The 23816-nt window shown below is 37.7% G+C and overlaps 1 protein-coding gene across 4 annotated transcripts in view; it reads right to left on the reverse strand.

The window, feature by feature from the left end:
• Positions 1-3421: 3421 nt before the first annotated feature.
• The window catches only part of NETO2 (neuropilin and tolloid like 2), a 31215-nt gene continuing 10820 nt past the window's right edge, over positions 3422-23816 (reverse strand). The window contains exons 2-9 of one of the 4 annotated variants that reach the window (XM_062626026.1): positions 22267-22323; positions 20617-20757; positions 18498-18746; positions 16863-16907; positions 16646-16773; positions 12941-13169; positions 9125-9238; positions 4991-5974 (exon numbers count right to left, since the gene is read on the reverse strand). In XM_062626026.1, coding sequence (XP_062482010.1) covers positions 5394-5974; positions 9125-9238; positions 12941-13169; positions 16646-16773; positions 16863-16907; positions 18498-18746; positions 20617-20757; positions 22267-22323 — 1544 coding nt within the window. In that variant the 3' untranslated portion in view covers positions 4991-5393. Of the gene's footprint in view, positions 5975-9124; positions 9239-12940; positions 13170-16645; positions 16774-16862; positions 16908-18497; positions 18747-20616; positions 20758-22266; positions 22324-23816 lie in introns of all 4 variants that reach the window. The other 3 variants (XM_062626027.1, XM_062626028.1, XM_062626030.1) reach the window with 3 other exon arrangements.

Genomic DNA, 23816 nt, shown 5'->3' on the forward strand with positions numbered 1-23816 from the left:
GGAGAGTATGGAACTCTGTCTAGGGAAAGGGGAGCAGTCCACAGACAGTTTGTGGGGCAGGGTTAAAGGGAATATAGCTATGGGAGACATTACTGTGGGGATCTGTTACAGACTGCCTGATGAAGGAGAACCTGTGGATGAAGCACTCTATAGTCAGATAGAAAAAGCCTCATCCTCACAGGCCCTTGTTCTCATGGGGGACTTCAACCACCCTGACATCTGTTGGAAGGACAATACGGCCCGGCACAAGCAATCCAGGATGTTCCTCGATTGTGTGGAAGACAACTTCCTTCTGCAAGTAATAGAGGAGCCAACAATGAGAGGTGCCATGCTTGACCTCGTGCTCACCAACAGGGAAGGGCTTGTTGGAAATGTGGCGCTCCAGGGCAGCCTTGGATGCAGCGTTCACAAGATGGTCGAATTTGAGATCCTCAGGACAGTGAGAAGAGCGTGCAGCAAGCTCACTGCCCTGGACTTCAAGAGAGCAGACTTTGGCCTCTTCAGGAACCTGCTTAGTAAGCTTCCATGGGATATAGCTCTAGAGGGCACGGGGAGCCAAGACTGTTGGTTGATATTCAAGGATCACCTGCTACAACCTTAGGAGTGTTGTGTTCCAACTAGAAGTGCAGCAGGAGGGCCAGGAGACCTCCTTGGATGGATAAGGAGCTCCTAAGGAAAATTCAAATGAAAAAAAGAGGCTTATAATAAGTGGAAGCAAGGACAGGCAGCCTGGGAAGAGTACAGGGATGTTGTCTGGGAAGCTAGGGACCAGGTTAGGAAAGCTAAGGCCCAGTTGGAATTAAACTAGGCGTATTAAGCATAACAGGAAGGGATTCTACAGGTACATAGCAAATAAAAACAGACTAGGGAGAATGTAGGTCCCCTCAGGAAGCTCTCAGGAGAACTGGCTACGCAGGATTTGGAGCAGGCTGAGCTTCTGAATGACTTCTTTGCCTTGGTCTTCACTGGCTAAGGCTCTGACCAAACCACCCAAGTCTTGGGAGGCAGATGCAAGCACTGTGAGAATGAAGACCTTGCGCCTACTGTAGGAGAGAAACTGGTTCGAGACCATCTTAAAATCTGAACGTGCACAAGTCCATGGGTCCTGATGAGATCCATCCGCGGGTCCTGAAGGAGCTGGCAAATGAAGTTGCGAAGCCGCTGGCCATCGTATTTGAAAAATCATGGCAGTCAGGTGAAGTTCCCAACAACTGGAAAAAGGGAAATATAACCCCCATTTTCAAGAAAGGGAAAATGGATGACCCGGGGGATTACAGATCAGTCAGTCTCATCTCTGTGCCTGGCAAAATCTTGGAGCAGATTCTCCTGGATGGCATGCTAAGGCACATGAAAATCAACAAGGTGCTTGGTGACAGCCAGCATGGCTTCACGAAGGGGAAATCCTGCCTGACCAATTTGATGGCTTTCTATGATGGGGCTACAGAACTGATGGACAGGGGTAGAGCAGTTAATGTCATCTATCTGGACTTGTGTAAAGCATTAAACACTGTCCCACACAACATCCTTGTCTCTAAATTGGAGAGACATCAATTTGATGGATGGACCTCTCGGTGGATAAAGAACTGGCTGGATGGCCGCACGCAAAGAGTTGTGGTCAATGGCTCAGTGTCCAGCTGGAGACCAGTAACAAGTGGTGTCCCTCAGGGATCGGTGTTGGGACAGGTCTTGCTCAGTATCTTTGTCACTAACATGGACAGTGGGATTGAGTGCGCTCTCAGCAAGTTTGCTGATGACACCGAGCTATGTGGTTCGGTTGATACGCTGGAGGGAAGGAATGGCATTCAGAGGGACCTTGACACGCTTGTGCGGTGGGCTGATGAAATTCAACCATGCCAAGTGCAAGGTCCTGCACCTGGGTTGGGGTAATCCCAGGCACAGCTAAAGGATGGATGGAGAACTGATCCAGGGCAGCCCTGCAGAAAGGGAGTTGGGGATGTTGGTTGATGAGAAACTTAACATGAGCAAGATTCAGTGCACGCTTTCAGCTCAGAAACTGTGTGCTGGGCTACATCAAAAGCAGCATGACCAGCAGGTCAAAGTAGGTTATCCTGCCCCTCTACTCTTGTGAGACCCCACTTGGAGCATTGTGTACAGTTCTGGTGTCCTCAACATAAGGACATGGAACTGTTGGAGCAAGTCCAGAGCTGGGTCTCAAGGATGATGTGGGGCCTGGAGCACATGAATACAGGCTGAGAAAGCTGGGTCTGTTCAGCCTGGAGACTTCATAGCAGCCTTTGAGTGTCTGAAGGGACCTACAAGGATGCTGGTGAGGATTCTATGATTCTATGATGTTTCATTAGGGACTTTAGTGATAGGACAAGGAATGGGTTTAAGCTTAAACAGCGGAAGTTCAGGTTAGATATAAAGAAGTTCTTTACTGTGAGGGTGGTGAGACACTTGCACAGGTTGCCCAAAGAAGTAGTAAATGCTCCATTGTTGGCAGTGTTCAAGGCTAGGTTGGACAGAGCCTTGGGTGACATGGTTTAGTGTGAGGTGTCCCTGCCCATGGCAGGGATGTTGGAAGTAGATGATTTTAAGGTCCTTTCGAACCCTAACTATTCTACGATTCTATGAAACATTTTGGAGTCACTTACAAGTCTGAATTTCCTGTACTGCTAATGTCATGTCTGTAAATTCAGACCTATCCTGACAGAACTCCCAAGTACCATGGTTCTTAGTTGCTTTTTTTTTGTCTTGGCTGTAGGTTTATTTCTACAACTTTCATCCACAACAAATCTTCTTCATGTTCCATAGCCTGATGTCTAAACTACTAAGACAAATGGATTATAAATATCAAAAAGTAACTAATGCTGTTTGCCTTTTCTTGGTCCATGTCTGTCTAGGGACCAGGTGTTAACTAGGCAGGAGTATCTGGTCTTTATTTATCCTAAAGACCAAAAAACCCTTATTACACAGCAAGGAAGTGGGGAAAGAGAAGCTTGTAGAGCTGGGCTTCTGGACACTGGAAAAAGTTCTGCACAGAATACATGACTGGCTACGTAAGCTCACCTCTATTCTCTGGGGTATAAAAACTGCCGAAAGCAGCCGTGTTCTGACCATGTAATCAAAAAGTTACAACAGAGACTGAAACATTATTCGGGCCATTTGGGAACTTCTTCAATAGAACTTTCCCCCTTTTCGCCATGAAATTGGGCTTTGCAGGCTTGCTATTTATTTTATTGTTACAGTATACTGCTCAAAGACAACATAACTTAGGAAAGAATAGGGATCACATTATTTTTATCACATGAACAAATATACCTCAAAGAAAACTTAATCAGGCACACCTAGCAGTTACAAGAGTTATATGGATAAAAATGACCCATGTAAAACTGCGTATTCTTGTAGAAAGAATCCGGAATTAACAGACTGTCACAAATAACATTCTGTACCATATAACTTGTGGTGAAATATTTATTACTGAAATCAATGAGAATTAAACTAAATCTATCAAGAAATGTTTTAACTACATACTCAAAAATTGTCAACTCAGGTAGATTTTTTAACACATCTGCATGAAGTGCATCTAAAAATAATGCCCATTTTCATTCTCTCAAATTAACATACACTCTGGGACCAGCACAAAACCTGACACCAGGATACAGCCTTATGGGTCTGATATTTGAGCTTCAAATTAAATTTTTCTAGACATCTGACTGGGTTAATTTTTAAATTGGGAAGAGTTGGAGGTACGCAATTTCCCTCAATCCTCTTTTTTTTTTCTTTTTTCCCCCTTTCATTTCTTGCATTCTAAGCATTTGCAAATACATTTAAAAAATCATTCTTATGGAAATCTGTGATTACAGCTGTTGTTAATTTTTTATTTTAAAGAAAAGATTTTTCAGTTACTAGGGTTATATATTAAAGTTTTGTGTTTTTTTTCTTGTTTGTTTTTTTTTTTTTTTGTACAATAGCACAGCAAGCATTATGGCTTTACATACATTTGTAAATAAAGGATATGCACAGTACACGCTGGTTGGTCACCTTCAGTGAAAGGTTTCCTAAAAACGAAATACCAGAATAAGCCTAAACAAGCCAGGGACTAAAATGTAGGCTAATGTAGAAGCCATATTAAGTATTCTTGGCAAACTGCAATGTACACAGCAGGCACTGCATGTTACTTTGAGCTGCAAACAGGGACACTGAAACAAGTCTGCTGTACAGCTGTTAGATTTTGTTTCAATAGATAGTCTGTACAGTATCAAACTGTATAAAAAGTTTAAAAACACAATGAGAATTATTTTATTTTTAAAAGTTTTTTATATTGTAAAAATTCTAAAATTAGGTCCAAACCACTATTAAAAAAGGTATGAAATGTGCAATTTTGCGAGTGGAATCAAGGGGTGTAACAAATGATCCAAGGGTAAATTAAGAGTTGCTTTGTGATTTCTCTATCTCCAGTATCTTCATGTACCTGGTAGTCACACAGACCTCAGAGCAGTTCTCTTCAGGCAAGTAGGACATGAGCTAAAAGTATTACCACTGATTTCAGTAGGGAAGATTTGCTGCAATATGGAGGAAAAAGCTATTTAAGGAACAAATGTACAGTACAGCCTATTTATGACAGTACTTGGAAAAGGCAGGAACAAAATTGTTTTCTAACTACAGAGCTGTGAAATCAGTGAGCCATATGGATCTGTAATACATGGCAGAATATTTTAAAATCCCAAACCTTCTTGAAAAAATACTGTTGTGAAAGTCTGCATCTAGACTAACATGAGTACTTAACTTGCGTTTAAACCACAAGCTGCAAAATTACATATGTTCAAATATATTAAAATTCATGTGACTCAGTATTTTAAAAGGCAGTAATCCTTTCCACTTACTTCTCACAAAGCAGAGTGAGGAACTAACAATTAAAGGCAATATAAATAGTAGGCAAGATGAAACATGGCTGTAACACTATTCTTGATTCTTAACTGGCACTTAACACGACTTTCAATTTGACAAATACAGTAAGACACCTATGTTGACATACATGTGGTGCACTTTACTTTTATTTATGTAACTGAGATATTAAAATTGTCTTGAAAAGCAGACGCCTAAAGAAGAGAAAATTAGATAAGGAAGAGAATAGTAATCATTTTTTTCAGTCTTCAGTGATTAGTAACTGCTGGGTTTTTTCTTCCAATATCCTTTATTTATAATTTCCATGCAAAGTCTGTCTTACTCCTCCACTAGATAAGTATCTTGGGAAGACGGGGGGAAATCCACCATTTCTCAGAAAGAATTACTTATGCAGACTTATTTAAAATGAAATATAATAAGCTAAAAGCATGTGTATCTCACACGCTGCATATAATACACTTTTAATATATACTGTCATTGTACACAAGCATCTTGTAGACACTGACACCACCTTCACTAGGAAATCAAAAATCAATAGATAATGAACCTTGTGCTGCATCTTCTCTTCCTCGAACATAAATTTCACATGGAATCTCCTCCATCACCCTGTCTTCTATGACTTGCTCAGGGCAGTCATGCACTTGTTTGAAAGTGTAACTACTTTTCTTGAATGTGCTGTTAAATGTTTTCATTGGCTGAGGCTGCACAAAGTCATTGCGGAAGGGAAGCTCCACGGAGCTGAGGTTTGTCCTGCTTTGTTTTGTATTAGAGGCCTGGGAGCCACAGTGATGGTCGTGAATGCATCTGGAAGCTGTTGAAGGGCGTCTCATTTTCTGGTAGTTTTCAAGTTCCTCTGATAAATCTGCCAGATCTGCTGAAATGTCTTTGTCCCGTAGTGAAAACAGTTCATAATGTGGAGGATCAAATACTTCCTGGAAGCCAGTTTTATTGAATGCAGTCTTGCAAGCCATAACCTTTTTGCGAGGCTGCTTTACTTGTACTAGAATTGAAATGATGAGAAGTACTAAAACTATTCCTGATGTGATGCCAATGATCGTTCCATGAGTTCTGGTAATTTGTTCAAACAATCCAGTTCTTTTCTTTTCTGCAAAGAAAAAATGAGGATTATGATAAGGGTATTATGATTTTTCACATTTTCTGATCATGCATTAAGACAAAGCAAGCTGCACTGTGATTGCCGTATAAGTGCTGTATTAATGGAATGACTTACTGGCATTGGAGGCTAAATCTGTGTGTCAATGAGATTTACCATCCTTGTTCAGCAAGTCTAATTCTCTGTCTGTAGTAGTGGCCCCTACACAGTATTTCAGTGGCAGGTGGAACTCTGTGGCCAGTGTAGACTGACTCAGCTGGGATGTGTCTTCAAGCCTGAAACTCTATCCATCAGCTCATATTCCAAAATGTACAAGTAGGCTTAAATTAACAGCTACAGATGATGTTTATCTTACCATGTTTTGCTCCTCCTGGTAACATTCCCATTGAAGTCAGTAGAAGGAAACCTACATTTAAAATGATTTTTTTTTTCTGTAAAAGGGAAATCTATTATCATAATAATGATATGAAGGTGACTGTACTATTTGCTTTTATGTCTCTTGGAAACTGAATGACTGTCTATTATGGAATTCGGTTATATCCTTTTCTATACAAGGAGCTTTAGCATAGATGTATTCCAGTTTTAACAGTCCAGTAATCAAGTCAAATGCACAAAAAAAAAAAAAAAAAAGATGGGCTGGGGAGAACAGGCACAGACAAACTAACCTAAATGATATGGTACTTCATATGAAGTTTGCATTCATATGAAACACACAACATGGCAGCATCAGAACAAGATGGTTTTCATACTAAAAATTTGTATTTGAAGATTAAATTTTTCCAGTTGGATTTCAGTTCTGTAAATGTACTTGTCTGGCAGTGTTCAAGTCCAGGTTGGACAGGCCTTGAGCAACCAGGTCCAGCAGAAAGTGCCCTGCAGCCCCCTACTGCAGGGGATTGGAAGTGGATGAGCTTTAAGGTCCCTTCCAACCCAAACCAATCTGTGATTCTATGATTGTCCTAGGGGACTTTATAGAATTCTATACTGAGACTCTGCAACGTCCTCTTCTGGGGGAGGAAAGCATTTAAGACTATGTAGAAGAAAATACAGTAGCCTAAATGTTGCACACTATGGTCAGATACCTGGCTCCTGGTATGCACCTAAGTACTCTGCACACAGTGCTTGGAGAGAGTCTGTACCACCCTATACTGTTTGAAACAATCTGTATACTAAACAGACTCCCAAGGAGTTGGCTAGTAAGAAATTATGTCTGAAATACAGTTCTACTTCAGAGCATTGACTGTCTACTCTGAGTTACACTTGTATCTTTAACATGAAGGAGGATATGTCCCTTCTCCTGCTGTCATGGTTTAAACATGCCTAGCTTAGATCTCAGTGTTACCGTACACTGTGGGAGGTATGAATGCACTAAGGCAGTTTTCTCATCTGTGTCTAAGTTTCTTAATTCTCTGGTGAAAAAGTTGTCACGCAAAAGGCAATGTCTTCTTCAGCCTGTTTAAATAAATAGCACACAACTGACTTTCCTATCAATTTTTGTGCCACTTGGCTTAGTTCACAATATGCTCAGGTTTTGTTAGCTATCAGTATGGACTACATGAGAACTCTGGGTGCTGGCAGAAATTTTACACAACTGTGAGAAGTTTCTTTTTAAGGCTAGATATTGCTTATTCGGTTACAGCAGCCTCTCTTCAGTCTGCCTACGCTGGCAATACAGCTCCAGTCTTCAGCTGTCTCTTCATTATTTGCTGTGCAAGTATTACAGCAGAATTTAGACTGTATTCAGCACAAAGCATGGTAGGTTATTCAGCACCATATACAGTAATTTGCAAATACTGCGAAAGACATTTTCTTCATGCTGTGACACGGTCTTAATGGAATTCATTTTTTAAATACTGCAGTATGTGAGTGAAGTATGGATTCCAGGCAAGATTCTAGAAAATGGTTGGTAAAGATAGGAAAGAGATCTGGAAATTGCACTTTAGAGGGAATAATGAATATTAACAAAGCTAAGCATTGTTTGGAGGAGCTCACTTTTACATTGAAAACTTGGGAGTTATGGATCAGCTTTGTTAACTGGAAAGCTTCCAGAATATACATTGCATTTGAGTATTTATTAGTGATGCGTATTTTTTTGTTTGCCCCAAATGAAATTTCAAAGTAAGGTTTTTAAGACATATTTACTAAATATTTAAGCAGGATTCGTGTGTTGAAAAGCCATCTGATTTCAAGATTTTCTGTAAAGAAGGTTTTGACCCTTCCTTCAGGGTCGATTTCTCTTTGAAATGGAGTTAGTATTTAAATGTTTCTGGAGTTATGTGTGCAGACCTATTTATGCCATTCTTTGTAAAAAAAAATCCCCAAACCAGCAAACAACCCTGTTCACATGTGCTCTTTTCTTGCTTTCTTTTACCACGAGAAACTGTTGACTTTAAATTTATTTTGTTTCAACTCTGAAAATTCAGTGATTGTTGCAGCACAGATGAACATATTTGCAGTTTAGCAGAATAGGTTTCCTCATGAGAATTTCTCCTACAAAACCTGATACTGAGACACATTTTTCCTGTAGCTGTGATGATTTAAACACTACTCCTGTTACCCGTATTCTAAAAGCAGTGATTTACATCTGTCCATTTTCCATAAAAGATCACTCCTGCTTCCTAAACAATTCTTCCTACCTGTTCTCACACCATATGCAGCAGCTGCATTTACTCTGAGATATCCTGCGATTAACAATTTAAAACAAGTGTTTTAAAATTGTTTTTCTCTTTGAAGACTGTTGCTTGAGACAGGGTTTTTATGCTTGAAGGCTTGTCTGTCTTTTTCAAGCTCTGTATTTTTTTCTCTAAAAGATATTACCTGTCCCTACAATCTTGGCTTCATTTAAAGTTCAGAAATGGATAGGTTGCAACATGGCAAATACTAAATTCTATTTCCTATCAAGCCAACATCCTTTTAAAATAAGATACTTTATGCTGAAGATGAAGTAATACAAAGCAGCAGGATCAATATTCAAGATGCCTGCACGTCTCCTGAGTTTAAACAAAACATTTGGAACAACTTTCTGAGATTAGTAGAATAGCTGTCTTCAGCATATTTCCAGGAAAAAGTGATTTCATGACTTTCCTGAAGGGCAAACTGACCAGCCTAGCTGACAAAGGCTATACTTTGGATAATATTCACCTCTGCAGTGATTTTCGTCCCAAGGGTATGCACAGTTCTGAATGCCATTGCACACTAAAGAATTATTGATGCACATGTTGCTATGGCAGAAGTAAGTGTTGCCTGAGCAGGGAGCTGCAGAAGAGAAGAGAAAGAAAACATCAGGAATTTTCAGTAATCAACGCACAGCAATAGAACTAGTAAATTCCTGTGGTGTTTTGTTGGTTTTTTTTTTGTTGTTGTGGGTTTTTTGTTTGTTTGAATTTTTTTAAACATGCATACTCATTTTTAATCCCTTTTTTAACACTTTTCTTGCAAATCACTAATTATTGGACGATCTACTCCTGTCATATGATTTCTGGCAAGGGCATTATCAATGCTACAAAAAAAATTCTTGCTCAAAATGAGTAGCAGATAGTCACATACCACAGATAATGGAAGAAGGCTTTAATACTTGCCTTTAAAATAATACTTTAATACTTTGCTTTAAAATACTTGCCTTTAAATACTTAAAAATCGTATGTTCATCCCCAGTTATGTATTTATTCAGTCTGCTGTGCATCTGCCATGCAGATGTTGTGAAGCAGTTCATGAATATATGCATTTTAGAGCCCATTAATATCTTAAGGCAAATCAGATTTCAGCTTGTGGAGGACTGTTTCAGTAATTGCACGAGATTTCAATAACTGGAGGCATCTAAGTCATTCTTGCTTGTGAATCAAAGCTCCTACATCCTCCTGTTAGAGCTAATGCAGGGATTGTGAGAGTACAGTTTACCTTTTTATCTATTTCTCTCTATATAGTTAGAAATTTGTAGAAATAAATTAACTAGAAAGTTGCCCTAAAGATTTTATGTTTCTGTGAACATTTGGTATAGCTCCTTTACATAAAAAAAAATAATTAAAAAATAGTAATAATTCTTTTCAGCATGTTACTTAATATGTGTGGGGAATTCTTTATGAATTGTGGGCACTATTCAAAAAATTGATTTTCTCTTTGTCTTTGTAATGTGGTATTTTTTATTATATAAATGTCTATTATGAGTGAAGTCAGTTGTACATTAAAGATATATGGTAGATAGATATTCTTTCTGATTTCATAGGAAGAATTTACTCTTGAGCAGTCTGGATTCTCTGAAAAACAATACAAAACCCAAAGAGTGCATCAGAGGAGGGTGACTAATCCTGAATAAAGCACTTCTCACTCCTTCTATGAGGCTTCAGAGCCTCAGTGACAGAAAAAGGAGTAGGTAGGTTCTCCTGAATTTGGAAAGAAAGGTTGCACAGGTTTTACTTTGTAAAAGGATAAATAGGCTCATCATGTAAACAGAATAGCTTAAAAAGGCTATGTATGCAATAGGCCATAACGCCTACTGAAGTATTCCTGACTGACATAAAGGTGGATCTGTGAAATTTGTGTCCAGAGTGGTTGTCATGGATCCATGTGTATTTGCTGGTGTTCCAGTATAGATCTGTATCAAGTTGTAGTTCTTTTGGAGGCAGAGGAAAAATTATGATGTATGACACATTTCCTTTGTTTCATATATTTGGATGATGCATTCTGTTGCTGCTTCTCCATATGCCAGCACAGTCTCTATTTTACATTTCTGTGTAGTCTCCTTGACATTTTTGGGTATAGCTTTTTTCACAGGTTCATAAAGATAGGAGAAACAGACTTGATTTTCCTTTTGTTTATCAGGGGATTACTAAATCTAAAAGTCACAAGGGCTGACTGGTTCCATTCCAGGGCTTCAAGGACATAGCTGAGCTCATAACAGCTGCCTAAGACTGATGCAGTGTTCACAGTGTTCTTTGTATCTAGCATTATTCATGTACTGAATTGAACCACAAATCAAATACATGGATTTTTAACATTTCTATTAGCTGAATTAGTCAAATCTGCAAACAGCACTAGGTGTGTGTTAGGTGACTGTCACGCACAATTAGTTCATTTATGTAAATCATTTAAGAAATATTGTTTTTCATGGTTAGCTTCATATAATTACAAATCATTAGTAAAGTAGAAAAGAAAAATAGCCTACTGACCTGAAAATAAGCAAAGATTCATTTTTTTTCTCAGTTAGAAAAATTGCTTATCACTGGATAATTTAAAAATACATGAAACATTTTTCAGACACATACCTTTCAATTACCCTATCCAATAAAGATGGTATCTCAAGTTAGAACATAAATAAAAAAAAAAAACACATACCTTTTCAGGTTTTCTTCTCCCAGTGACATTTGAGTTGCATTAAAATTGTACATTGGCAAAGTTATCTAGCTTTAGGAGTAGTTAATGTTTCAACCTCTTGCACTCAAAAAAAAAACAATCAAACCTACAAAAAGAACCCCCAAAACTTCAACAGAAGAAAAACCCAACCCCACTCCAGCATTTGTAATATAAACGGATAATTTCCCTGGCAAAGTTCATAGCATTTTCTAGATTGAAAGCTGGATTAACTTGCACTACCACTAATATCAATAATTATATGGACAGAAATGCTACTGGAAAAGCAGTTCTCAAATTTGCAAGTTATGAATTGCAGTAAGCACCAGTTTTTAGCGCAATATCTGTTATTAAATTGCCTCTTGTAGCTTAAACAATAGACTAGTTTGAGCCATGAAATTGTTTATTACTCCATCTAGGCAACACAAGCAATTAGCTATTTCTCTTAAGTCTCTAAAGTCTAACTTTTAGCTTGTGTTAAAATTTTACTGTTTTATGGAACAGAATATAAAATGCACTTGTTACCTATAGCCTAAACTTTTTTGCAAGGTGGTGACCAGCGTCCCTTTCAGGACAAGCCACAGATATGTTAGTTTTGTCAAAAAAGGTATTTCTTTGAGAGCAGATCTGTACTACTTATTCTTCAAGCAGAGCCTTTTGAAAACCTTTGGCATAAGCATAGGTCTGATTTCCTGAAATGGCAGATAAGTTTTATTCAGCTCTCTCCATGCATTACAGATCTGCTCTGCAGTTCTGAACTTATTCTACTTTAGTCCTGAAGATGCCACTTATTTTCAGGTTCTGCAATATGGATGATGTTGTCCTTTGTAAACATGAGAGGCAATATATTCTAGGCAGATCAGAGAGAAAGCACTTTAAAGATCTCACAAAAAGCACACTTTTAAGAAACATATTCATTTACAATGGGAATAAAGACTATCTATCTCCACCCCAGGCTGTCAGATCCAAACAGAAATCCAGTTTGCATTTACAGCTCTGCTTTTAATATAACCTTTTTAAATAGTTTGAATTTAACTGCTTATTCATGGTTGTGCAACACAACTAGACTTTGCTAAGGGAGCACATGTGGGATTGCTCCAAGTCAGGTGCAGCTGAGAAGGAGGTAGCAGCTTAGGTGTAGCTGGAGTGCATGTACTTCCAGATCTGAAACTGGAGGTAATTCCAGACACTGTGGGGTTACATGTGTTCCCTAGCCTTCTAAACATCCTGTGTGGGCTTGAGAAAAGCCTGTTGTGGCAGCTGGCAGGGAACTGTGAGATGAGGGCTAGTGGGACAGCACACTTAAGTCACACTGCTGTCTTTTTAAAGTAAGTCTGTGCTCATTTGTATAACTCTTTGTGAGAAAGACATAGCCTAAGGCTTTATTATTACTGACTTAAAATGAAAAATAAACCTTCTAAGAGTGAAGGAAAGCCTTTCTTCAGGAACCATGCTTTTAACTATAATAAAGCAAGTATTTAATTTAGATGCCAGTACATGAAGGAAAAGGAAACAATCTTTTCATGTGTTCCTGTTGCATAATAGATAGCTGATGCTTTTCCTGAAATTCCTGAAGTACTAGGGAGAACAGACACTTTAAAATCTACTTACGATCCACAAATGAAGTGAATAGCATTCTGAATCTGCTTAGCCTACTGCCTTCGTCTGCCCACATCCGCACCACACCTGTCCCAGTCTGCAGCATGACATCATTTGCTACAGTACTGCAGAATTTTGCCTTCAGGTTTTCAATAGAACTACTTCCATCATACACAGCAACAAAGTTTCTTTTGCATTCATTTGAATGCTCCATTTGATAGTCGAGAAATCGCATATAAATCTGTTAGAAAAGAAAAATTAATGTCTCTGGTAAAAGTAATACAGAAAAGACAGTCTTTCTTAGCAAATCTTGGAGATGTTGTGTCCCCCTAAACACGTCTAACTCCCAATGCACAGCACTTTTAAGCTTACATTTTCACATTAAATGTAAATGTGGAGTATTACTTGAAGTTTAAGCGTCTGTTTTGCTTCAACCCTCCCCAAAACAATGTTTACTTAATAATTTACTCTGATAATATTTCTAGTCCCCTTGGGGGGAAAAAAAAAGGTAAAAACCAACACACTTGCTGAAGAAAGCCCTAAAGAGCTCTGTTACATGCGCAGCCGATTACTTTAGAAGAGATATGAGAAACACATAAATGTGCTGAAATAATTTTAATGGTATTTTGACTGTTCTCCTTTCTTCTTTTTTAATTCCTAACAACAATGTTAAAATATGAGGGAAGGAGTTTAGTCAGAAAGGCTCTGAAGAAAAATCACGGAAGTTAAAATTTGTTGCTTCAGAATGAAAGCTAATTACTGAACCATAGCACTGTTATGGAAGACACAAGCCATGAAGTCAGGAGTCATTTGAATAAAAATGGAAGCAGAAGAAAAGTAAAGGCTGTCTATCTAGGATGTGCTAATAAGCTAAACCACTCTTAATTCCTCTAAAAGCAGGAATCTGATTCAAGAGAGGGCAGTGTATGTGTTAGAACACATGCAGCAAGGAAACTGGAAGACCAACGTGGCACTTGGAAAATAAACAATTTATTTTGCTGGAGCAAGAAACTTATGCAAGATTGTAATTCAGGTAGAATTACATGAAAAATCACAGGCTTTTTTAATCTCCGGAATGGTTGTATTGGGATTCTCAAAATTCTAGGGGAAGTTAAATGAACCGTGTAACTCTGTCACCTAGACATGCTGCAAAGGTCATCCTTAAACTTCAAAAATTCCTCAGATAGCCATTATTTTGACAGAGAAGAAATATATCCAGGTGAAAGCAGAGATCTCCTGCTCTGTGGGAGAAGAGATACTTCTCCGCTTCAGCATGCTTCTCAGATAAGGCGTGGACCGGATGTATTTTGAGTGAGTACAGCCTACAACTACCTCTCAGGCTGCTATTATGCTATTACAGGCTCTAAGGACCTTTTGGGCAGTATGCTTTTTCATGCATCTGCCTAATGACAAAAATCTCCAGCTCTTGTTTTGCTTGTGAAGCAGGGAAGGCAACAGTAGATTGATGGCTTGGCTTCGCGTGCAAAGATCTGGGAAGGGCGATTAATACTATGCTTACAACTTTCATATTACCTATTTTTCCTGCCCTTTTGCTGTATCTCCCTTACAACCTCAGCTACAGCCAAAGCCTTTTGAAACAGAATTGTAAAGAATTCACTAACACAAAACCAACGAACTTTGTGTGGCGAAATAAAAAAATATTCCCCCCCCAAAAACACACTTAACAAGCTGTATTGAAAACATGGTAAAATAGTGAGCACAGGAAAAGGCAATACTTGCACATCCTGACTTCTCCTTTCCAATGTTTTCCAGAGGCAGGTTGCCAGCTCTGTCTCCCCTTGCACTCTATTAACAGGTGCAGCTTGTGTCATATTATCTCATGCTTCATCTCACTATTGTGTTATTTTTCAGTATACATTTTTTCTTCAGTTTTTTTTTTTTACTCCTGCTGTCTTTGTTCTCACCTGCATTGAGAACCTGTCTTCCACTGAGGTCTTATCTCACAAACATAGGTGTGAACTGTTAAGTGCTAGCATATGAGCTGAGAGATGGTATTTTCATTTAATGATTGACTTCATGTATCTGGTGTGAAACTACAAGGGAAGTTAAAAATAAACTAGGACACTTTTAGTAGAACTATTCTCTGTATGTGTAAACATCTGTTACACAGATTTCAAAAGTCCTTTCATTGCTGCAGTTGTGTCAGTTTTAAAAATTTACTTTCATTACAAAATCAAATTGAGGAAATTAAAAATGTCTATGTTTATTTTTCTCAAGAGACTGCATCATATCAGATCAAATGGATCTTATCATCATAATTCTGCCAGAATTGAAGCTTAAGAAGCTACTCTCAGAATACTAAGAGTTATTTTTCTATAATGTTTTAGGTCTGTAATTTAGGATGCTGATCTAATCGCAGGACTGACCAAACTATAACTCTGCCTTCTGGCAACATTCAGTAATTTATTAAAATACTTAGGCATAAGACCTGGTGCACTCAAGTGGCAATGTAGGGTGAAAATGATTTTATTATTGTTTCTGGAAGAACTGCTACTATTAATTAGACTAGCGTAGGGCTCCTGGGAGTTGAGTCACTTCCTCAAAGGCTCAAATATATTAATAAAGTTTTAGTTTCTTTCGTGTCTTGTCCTCTTACTACCATCTTTTAGGTTACTGGTTTTGAACTTTTAATTTGGAAGTTGGTTAACAGGACTGGTTAGTTAACCATTAGGGGTACATAAGAAGGCATAGAGTAGGTTTGTCATCTTGGCAGCTACTGCTTCGAAATATTTTTTAATTTTTATGTACATACAAGCAGAGATACGTGCTTTAACACACATACAGGAGCAAAATGAAAAATGTGTATACTATATGGAGAAAACAGTATGTATTCTTCAGTGCAACTCCTAAATTATATTAACCATTCTATGTCTCTGAAACACATAGCTATTGTTTTTTGTTGCACAGGCTATATTTGGAATTATGAACAGAATTTTATCCTTCTCCCTAACAATAAAGCTCAAGTTGTTTTTAATGAGCATGATAGTGGTGCTTTCCTAAGCAGTCTCTAGTTCTGTAGGCACAATCACAAACACAAGGCACCCAGGTAATGTATGCTGACTTTTGGCTTGAACAGCTACTATGCCCCTTTAGGGCTTGGGCAGAAAAGCTCTAGCAAATTTTATTGTGTCATTTTAAGAGGGTGTGATCCTATAGCTAAGTCAGAAAAGAAGGAGTGACAATTCATCAGCTGCTTCCAGCTAGAGCTTTTCATTTTAGCTAAAGCTACTGCTGAAAGTGAGGTTTAAGGTGCTGGATTGTGAATTACACTTGGGAGAAGCAGGTACGTGTTCTTCCGACTTTGAATAAAACCAAATTTTCCAATAGAAATGCTGGAGGCAAAATTTTTAAATGTAGCATCAAGATTTAAGGAAATTTATCAAAGCTGATAGCTAGCATCTTTGCCTGCCATATTCCAATAAAACCAGAGTACAAGTCAAACGCCCTTGGAAATTGTTGCTTGAACAGCGTCTCGTTATTTTGTATTTTAAGTTTCAAATAATAGGAAGACAAGACTGTGGACTTGTTCTATAAATTTAATTTCAGGAGCAATCCTCTATCTGGATTTCCTAAGGTACTGATAAGTAATTTGTTTCACTGAAAGTGAAACATTATGCAAATCACAGCTAGTGACTATTACCTGTTACTAACGACTTGGAAACTCATTATATGTTGAATGATATGAATGAAGCCCACCTTAGCATTTGGAGTAGCTTTAATTGTCCATATGCAGTCAACTGCTTGTCCCGGTTTTGTTTTTCCTTCCTGTTCTACTTGACTAGAACGTACTATTCCATCAGCTCCTGAGAGCTCAAACTGGCAGTCTAGGGAGAAGATATACTTTGCAGTCAAATACAGAATGTTATTAATTTAAAATTTAATGTATAAAGAAATTGCTACTGTAATACTAGACCTGGGATGGGATTTAAAATACCTCCTAGGTAAGTGAAGTCAGGATCTGTAAAAGAAAGAAGTCATGAATCATATGGGCTATACGTGCTTGAGAATCACTTCAAGTTTTAGTATAAGCTAAAGATTACGTCTATTACTATATCACAATAAAAATTGTTTACTGAATTGATTGCAGGCTACAGATTTTTTTTTTTTTTTGAGAACATTATTCCACAAAGATTGACCTGATCTGAATAACGTAATGCTATACTGACAGCACAGATTTCCAGCATAACAGAACTATCACTATTCGGTACATTGTTCCTACGTTACATTCTGAACTTTTCACTGAAAATTTTAACTTTTTTTTTGAACTGGGGGGGGGGATGATATGTATGTGCATGTCCCCTTCCATTTGTACAATCCCAAAATATTTTACCACATTCCATGCAGATGTAGAGAAAAGAAAAGGAAAAAAATAATAAATTGGGCCTTCAGTTGCTACAATCTATTGCAAAAATAATATACAGTATATTTTAAGTTCTAGCCTGGAACTAGGCTAAGTTAGTTTTGACAGTGATGCTAATGAAATGGCTTTGGAAATGAACTTAACAAAATGCTTAAGTACTGACCCTATGAAAACATTTTAGTGTGTTACTCTCAGTGGACTCTCAGTGGTCTTCTTAATCTGAAGTGTTTCCAAGTCTAAATCCCTAGTAAAGTACACAGTTCTATGAGCAGTAAGACATAATCACGTACAGTGTTTTCATGTGCTGTGGGAGTAAAGACCAGTTGAGTAAAGGTGACATTAAAAAGTTATGTCTGTGTATACATTTATAGTAGTATTAAAGCTGACATTTGTATACTGTCTTTTGTCCCATAGGACAACAAAATGCTGATAACTACACATGTAGGATTTATGAAGTACAGCAGTCAAGCATTGCACAAGGACACCAGGTCAAATTTTCCCATAAAAAGAATGTCCTGCCAGTTTTAAGTGGCCCCATAGAGCAGATGTACTTTTGTTTTAATAAAGACACTGTCAGCATATTATCTTCTCCTCCATACCCTGTAAACTACACAGTACTTTAAGCAAAGAACAAGTCTGTTGTCTGAGCCTGTGAGTTGAGAGAATCTAGTTATACTGGGAGCTGATGCTTGGACTGTGTAGGTATTTCCTCTGGCTTTTCAGAATGGAGATTTAAAATGCTTTGCATATGGCTGGAAGTGCTACTGTAGATGTGCTTCAGGTGTTTTTGTCATAGTATCTTATATTCTTGGATCATAGGTTGTTGGAAACGTCAGCTATTTGTCTACATAAATGCTCTTTCCATTACTAACACTGGTGAAGTACTGGTACAAGTTAGAGTAGTAGCAAAGAGGGAAGTTGGTAAAGCCTTCAGCACAAACAAGACCAACTGACTTCTTCTCTAGCAAACTGTAGACCTGCAATTTCCTTCAGTCAATTTTCAAAAGTGGTTTTAGTTCAGTACGCTGTAGGATTAGCAAGATTGAGTCTGTAACTACTGCATTGTCACTTTGCTTTCATAAGCACTTAGGATGAAATACACAACTCTAGACTGCCAGCATAAACACATCACAGAATTCCATGGGAGGGGACAGTCATTAAATCGGTCAGAATGTTAGGCACCTTTACCTGGTATAAATGAGTACTTTGCTTGAAATCCCTTTCCTTCCAGCTCCTCATCAGAAGTAAACTTGATCCACATAAATCTCCCTGTTGATCTAATTAGTGTCGGACTTTTCAGACCACAGTAACGATTAATGAGAGGGGAGAAACCGAAGGGTCCATCTCGAACCTCCAGATGATCAAAGCGACATTCAAATGAAGGTTCTATGTAATAAGGTTCATCAAAGGTCAACTCAATTCTCTGTCGTGGAGCAGCTAGACATAAAAAATCAAGCAAAAGATTAAATGAAGATCTACATAAAAAACAAATGAAGACATGAAATAATGAACAGACAGGCCTCCAGCTACAAAACCTCAGATATGCTTTAATAATAATAAAAAAAATTACTGTGTCAGAGATCTTTTTTAAAGGAATTATTTTTGCTTGCTGATCTTTATTGTTGAAAATTCAGAAATAAGATACATTGAATTCAGTACATGTAACAGATACTAACATATATGCAAAAGTATTCAGACAGGGTTTAATATTAAATAAAAATTAAAATCAGCATTCTGTGAAAGCAAAGTATATTAAAAAAGGACAAAACATTGAGGGATACAGAAAAGAATGGAAAAGAAATAAATATGAATAACTACTTACTGGTACATTTCCAAACCATTAAACCTAAATCTGGAGATACTTTGGCAGGCGATATCTTTTATTAGAATATTCAGAGAAGTGTAAATGCTTCATATACATTATTAATATGCAGGTAACTACTAACTCTGAACCAGTGGCAGTCTAGCATCAGGACTTGGATCCCTCAGTCCTGGGGAGATGCAGCTATGGCCACCTTGTGACCAGATTTTCGCATCTGTAGTTCAGAACTGTGACTTTATATTGTATGAATGGCTTAAGTGTTTCTTGTTCTTGTCATCTATTAAACTACATGAACTTTCAGATGCTAACTGGTTACCTGGAATGACAGCATTAAAGAACCACATGCTGTGTGGCTTCTGAATGCAAAAAACGATTTACTTGTATGTCTGCAAAACTTTGTTTAGACCTTATACATGAGTTAAAAACATTTGTAGCTGCACATACTGGCATAGGTCTACAGGAATATTTTAGCTAGAAATTGTGGAAGACCTTGGTCTCACTCAAGTAACCATGTCTCTGTATAAGGACTGTGAGGCTTTATGCCTCATGGAAACTGCCTCGCATCAGGGAGATCCAGCAGTCAATCTGATACGTGCCGATGCTGAAGCTGGACACATCTGCCCCCCATGCTTTCACCGGCAGGAAAGATGCAGAACTTCAGATGTGCATGCATAGAAGCAAAAAACTGAGGGTCTGTCAACCACTACTATACTGTACATATAAAACCTCACTGAAACATGTTGCTTGAAATATTTCAGTTAATTGCTATGAATCTGATCATTAAGCCAGCTAATGTTTTTAGCTAACTTCAGTGGGTTTTGGATGTATTCTAGTAAGAGGAAAAAATAATTAGTGTGTCCCAAGTCTTGCAGCCTTTACCCAAGATATTTCATTGGAATGTGGTTTTATTCTAATTAATTAATTTTTTCTTTGTCCTCATCACATTATTTCAGTAGTGACTTCCACAGTGCTAACAAATCTCCGTATTTTTAGTACAGCTCCATGGCAGTCAGATGTGTTGTTTTCATTAATAAAGGGCAGTATAAAGATTTTCTTCTTGTGGGATACACTTTGAATAATAGGATAAGGTCTCGTAAATGCTGAAGACAGTCTTCATGCATTTTTTGCTTTTTATTATCTGCAATATTGGAAGTGATATTAAGATAACAAGCTACAGTTTTAATTTCAGTAGTTCTGTGTCTTCATACATTACAGTAGATCTGACACTCCTTTTTCTGGCTGTGAGTGTATGTATTATTCTATACAGCTAATTCCTGAATGACTGCATTTTCTATTAATCTGTTGTTATTAGTTCAGAGAGCAAATTCAGTTTCTTGTTTAACCAAATGACTGAAGAATTGATTATTTTACCAATATGGCTATATGGTACTTGACAGTATAGTAAGATGACACAGTTTTAACAGTTCAAGATTATCCAATGAACAGTAAGATTACAACACAACAAAAGAGAAAGACAGCATGTACCTTCTAAGATATAGATGCACTCTTGATTTGGTGGGTACACATTAGGGTAGTTTGGTGAAGCAAAATGTCCTCCATTACTTGTCCTTACCCAGTTGTCACACTGAGTGGGAGGAATACGATTCATGCCAATATTTTGCCCACCTTAAGTGGAAAAAAAAAATGATCAAATAAATTTCTCCTGCAAACATGCAAGTTTGATTTTGCAAAAAAGTAAAACACTGATATAACCCATATCCTATGAAAGAAGAAAGTAATTTACTTTGGTTGAAATGCCTCTTCTATGCTGCTTGCTAATTTCTAGAAAGGAAAATCTTATGTTTAATTTAGTGATGTGGTATACCTTAGAGAGATCACAGTTTCAGAATATCAAATATGTTGAGTAATCCTTGGGAAGGAAAGAGAGGGGGTAAATTTATTATTTATTTATTTTTTTACCCAAGCCAGTTTAGACTTTTTGATGTTCTTCTTTCTAAGTCAAATAGAGTGGCTGCCAATACACCAGCATTATTTTACGGCTTATGCCTTCTCTACTCCTACACAAATAATATAATCAAAAATATTTGTTAGCTTTTACTATTTTTGCCCTGATTCCAGATTATACTGAAATATGTGGCCCTTAGGCTAAACATTTATTTACAGTATTTTTTTTAAATACAAAATGCTTAAACCAGAACAAATTATGATTTGTAGAATACATTAAATGCAACAATGGTAGCTAATGAAATTACTTGCAATAGCTAGGTTGCACTGGTAGCTAAGGGTCTCACTTAAGATGAAAGCTCTTCTGGATGTACAAGGAAATATTGTCCTTGACTGAGATTATGCAGTTTACTAAGCCCCTGCACCATGCTGGACCCTTTGCAGGAGCTTTGTTAGATCAGATTTTCTTATCCAAAGAGAAAGGAGTTGGGAATAGTATGATCTCTGACATTCTTCCCAAGTACCTTTGGCCCTTCTCCTTTTTATCAGCAGAACTGGAGCAAAACACAGGATATGTGGTTTCTGCTAGATTTTTCCTAAATCTTACAGGGTGCTCTCATAATGTTATTTATATTTAAATGGCTTAAATTTGCACAGCTTTGAGAGGGAGTCCATGCTGATACAGATCTTGGCTGCCTCCAGTAAATTATATCACCTTTCACTGGTATCTTGGCAGGTTTTGGATTTATGGGGGTGAAAACTTAGTCTCTCCCTCAGAAATTCTTAAGGGAAATTCTGTAGGTGTCAGTTCTAGGAATTCTTCTCTCCTAAGAGTGGGTTAATCCCACATGTAAGAAAATAAGTTTTGCGAAACCGATGCCTTCTCCACTCAGCAAGCTTCAAAAATGGTTGTGGGTGGACTATTTGAAAAGCTTGTCAGACACAGAAAACATGCATTTCCGTGGTGCTTTTTTTACCACTTCTAAGGTCTAAATCCATAGAATTTTAACTGGGTAAGTGAACTTCCAAATTCTTTGTGACTGGATGGTTTTGTTCAATTGGAAAAAAAAGTAGTAAATGGAGGGAAAATTGAAAATACTGGAATTCATATTGGTAATTCAAGAAGTATTAATATCTGAACACAAATACTTTCTTTCAGTTATATTGCATACTTAAAAATGAGAAAACCATTACATTTTTTGAAAGAAAATCATCAAACCAAAATTGTACCTTGTGTCTTCTGTGCAACGGCAATCCCTTCCACAACAAAGATTGTTACTAGTAACACTGATGAGAGAAATTGGACAGGAAAAACATCAGTAATTCATCAAAATTATAGACCATTTTCTGCAGTCCTGATTCATGCAAATCCTATAAATTACTAACCACAACAACTCGGAACATATAAAAATACATAATGTGCTTTCTTAAAATTTCAGCTTTAGGAAACTAGTGCAGTCTAAGTGCAGTGTCAGTTTTTCCAGGTTCCTTAAAAAAACATATATAAGAATAGTAAACTTTATTGTTTGAGGGAACTTAGAATCATAGAATATTTACGGTTGGAAAGTAACTTAAGATCATCTAGTTCCAATCCCCTGCCACGGGCAGGAACACCTTGCACTAAACCATGTCACCCAAGCCTCCACCCAACATGAACAATGTAGAAAGGTCCAAGCAAATTATTGAAAGCCAGTATGATTTCAGACCAGATACACTAGAGAGAGCACAAAAACTACTGATCATATTTTCATTGCATCTGTGATGTTGCTCTTCATCCCCATGTCCCCCACTAAAGGCTTGAGAAGATCAGCTTGAGAAGATAAAAACAGTTGAGTATTTCACGAATATTTTCCAGATTATCTACTGATTTGCAAGCATTTTATAAAATTGTATGGTACCTATCTGTTATATAACTTCTATATCCTGAAAGAAGATGCTTTTCTGCTATATCAAACCATATTTATCCTAAACCTCCATTTGTGTAATATGTACAAATGACTTCTCCAGCTTCCAAGAAATTAATCAGGACTACAGGAGACACTTCATGGTCTTACCCCTACATGGACTTTAGGCGCACAACAGAATTGTGCTCATGAGACTGGTGGCTGAGATGCAGTCACAGTCACACAGAAATTCACTGATTTCTGTGAATGATGTGGCAGTAGAAAACAATCAGACACAAGTTCTAACAAAGAGACTTACCCTGAGCAGTCACAACAGCTACGACGTGGACACTGTTAGGGTGTACACTGCTGCAAGCACTCTGGTTTGCTGGAGTGCTGCTAGTCTCAGGGGTTGACAGGCTAGTGTTTTCTAGATTTGAACTGACTAAATATTAGACCTGTTCAAGATTCTGTTATAGTGTTTCCTCTAACCCTTTTTCTTCCTTTCCTAAAAAGAAGCTGTCTAGGTGATTTTGCATTTGGCCTTCACCTTACGCTTATACTTCTCTTGCACCCAAGAAGCATCAGTCTGAACAGCATGTAGTGAAGATTCCATATTCCACTGATCATCAAGAGTCACAAAGCAAGTTTAATATCTAAATTTTTCGAAAATGCTTTGTGCCCTCAAATTATTAGGGATTACCAGGAAGGGAAAAGAGAATGAAGTAGAGTATATTAATTATGCCAGTCTTCAAAACTTTCACTTGCTTCTGTCTTGAGTATCTCTACAATTCTGGACAGGTATTGGAGAACTTGAAAAGCAGGGCAGCACACTGTTCTGCACAGTAGCTGGCTGAGGGGAGACAGGATACAAGTCATAAAATACCAATGGTCCTT

Source organism: Pezoporus occidentalis, unplaced genomic scaffold (assembly GCF_034315485.1).
Source record: "Pezoporus occidentalis ecotype Australia unplaced genomic scaffold, CSIRO_AGI_Poc_V1 ctg287, whole genome shotgun sequence".
Taxonomy (NCBI): Eukaryota; Metazoa; Chordata; class Aves; order Psittaciformes; family Psittacidae; genus Pezoporus; species Pezoporus occidentalis.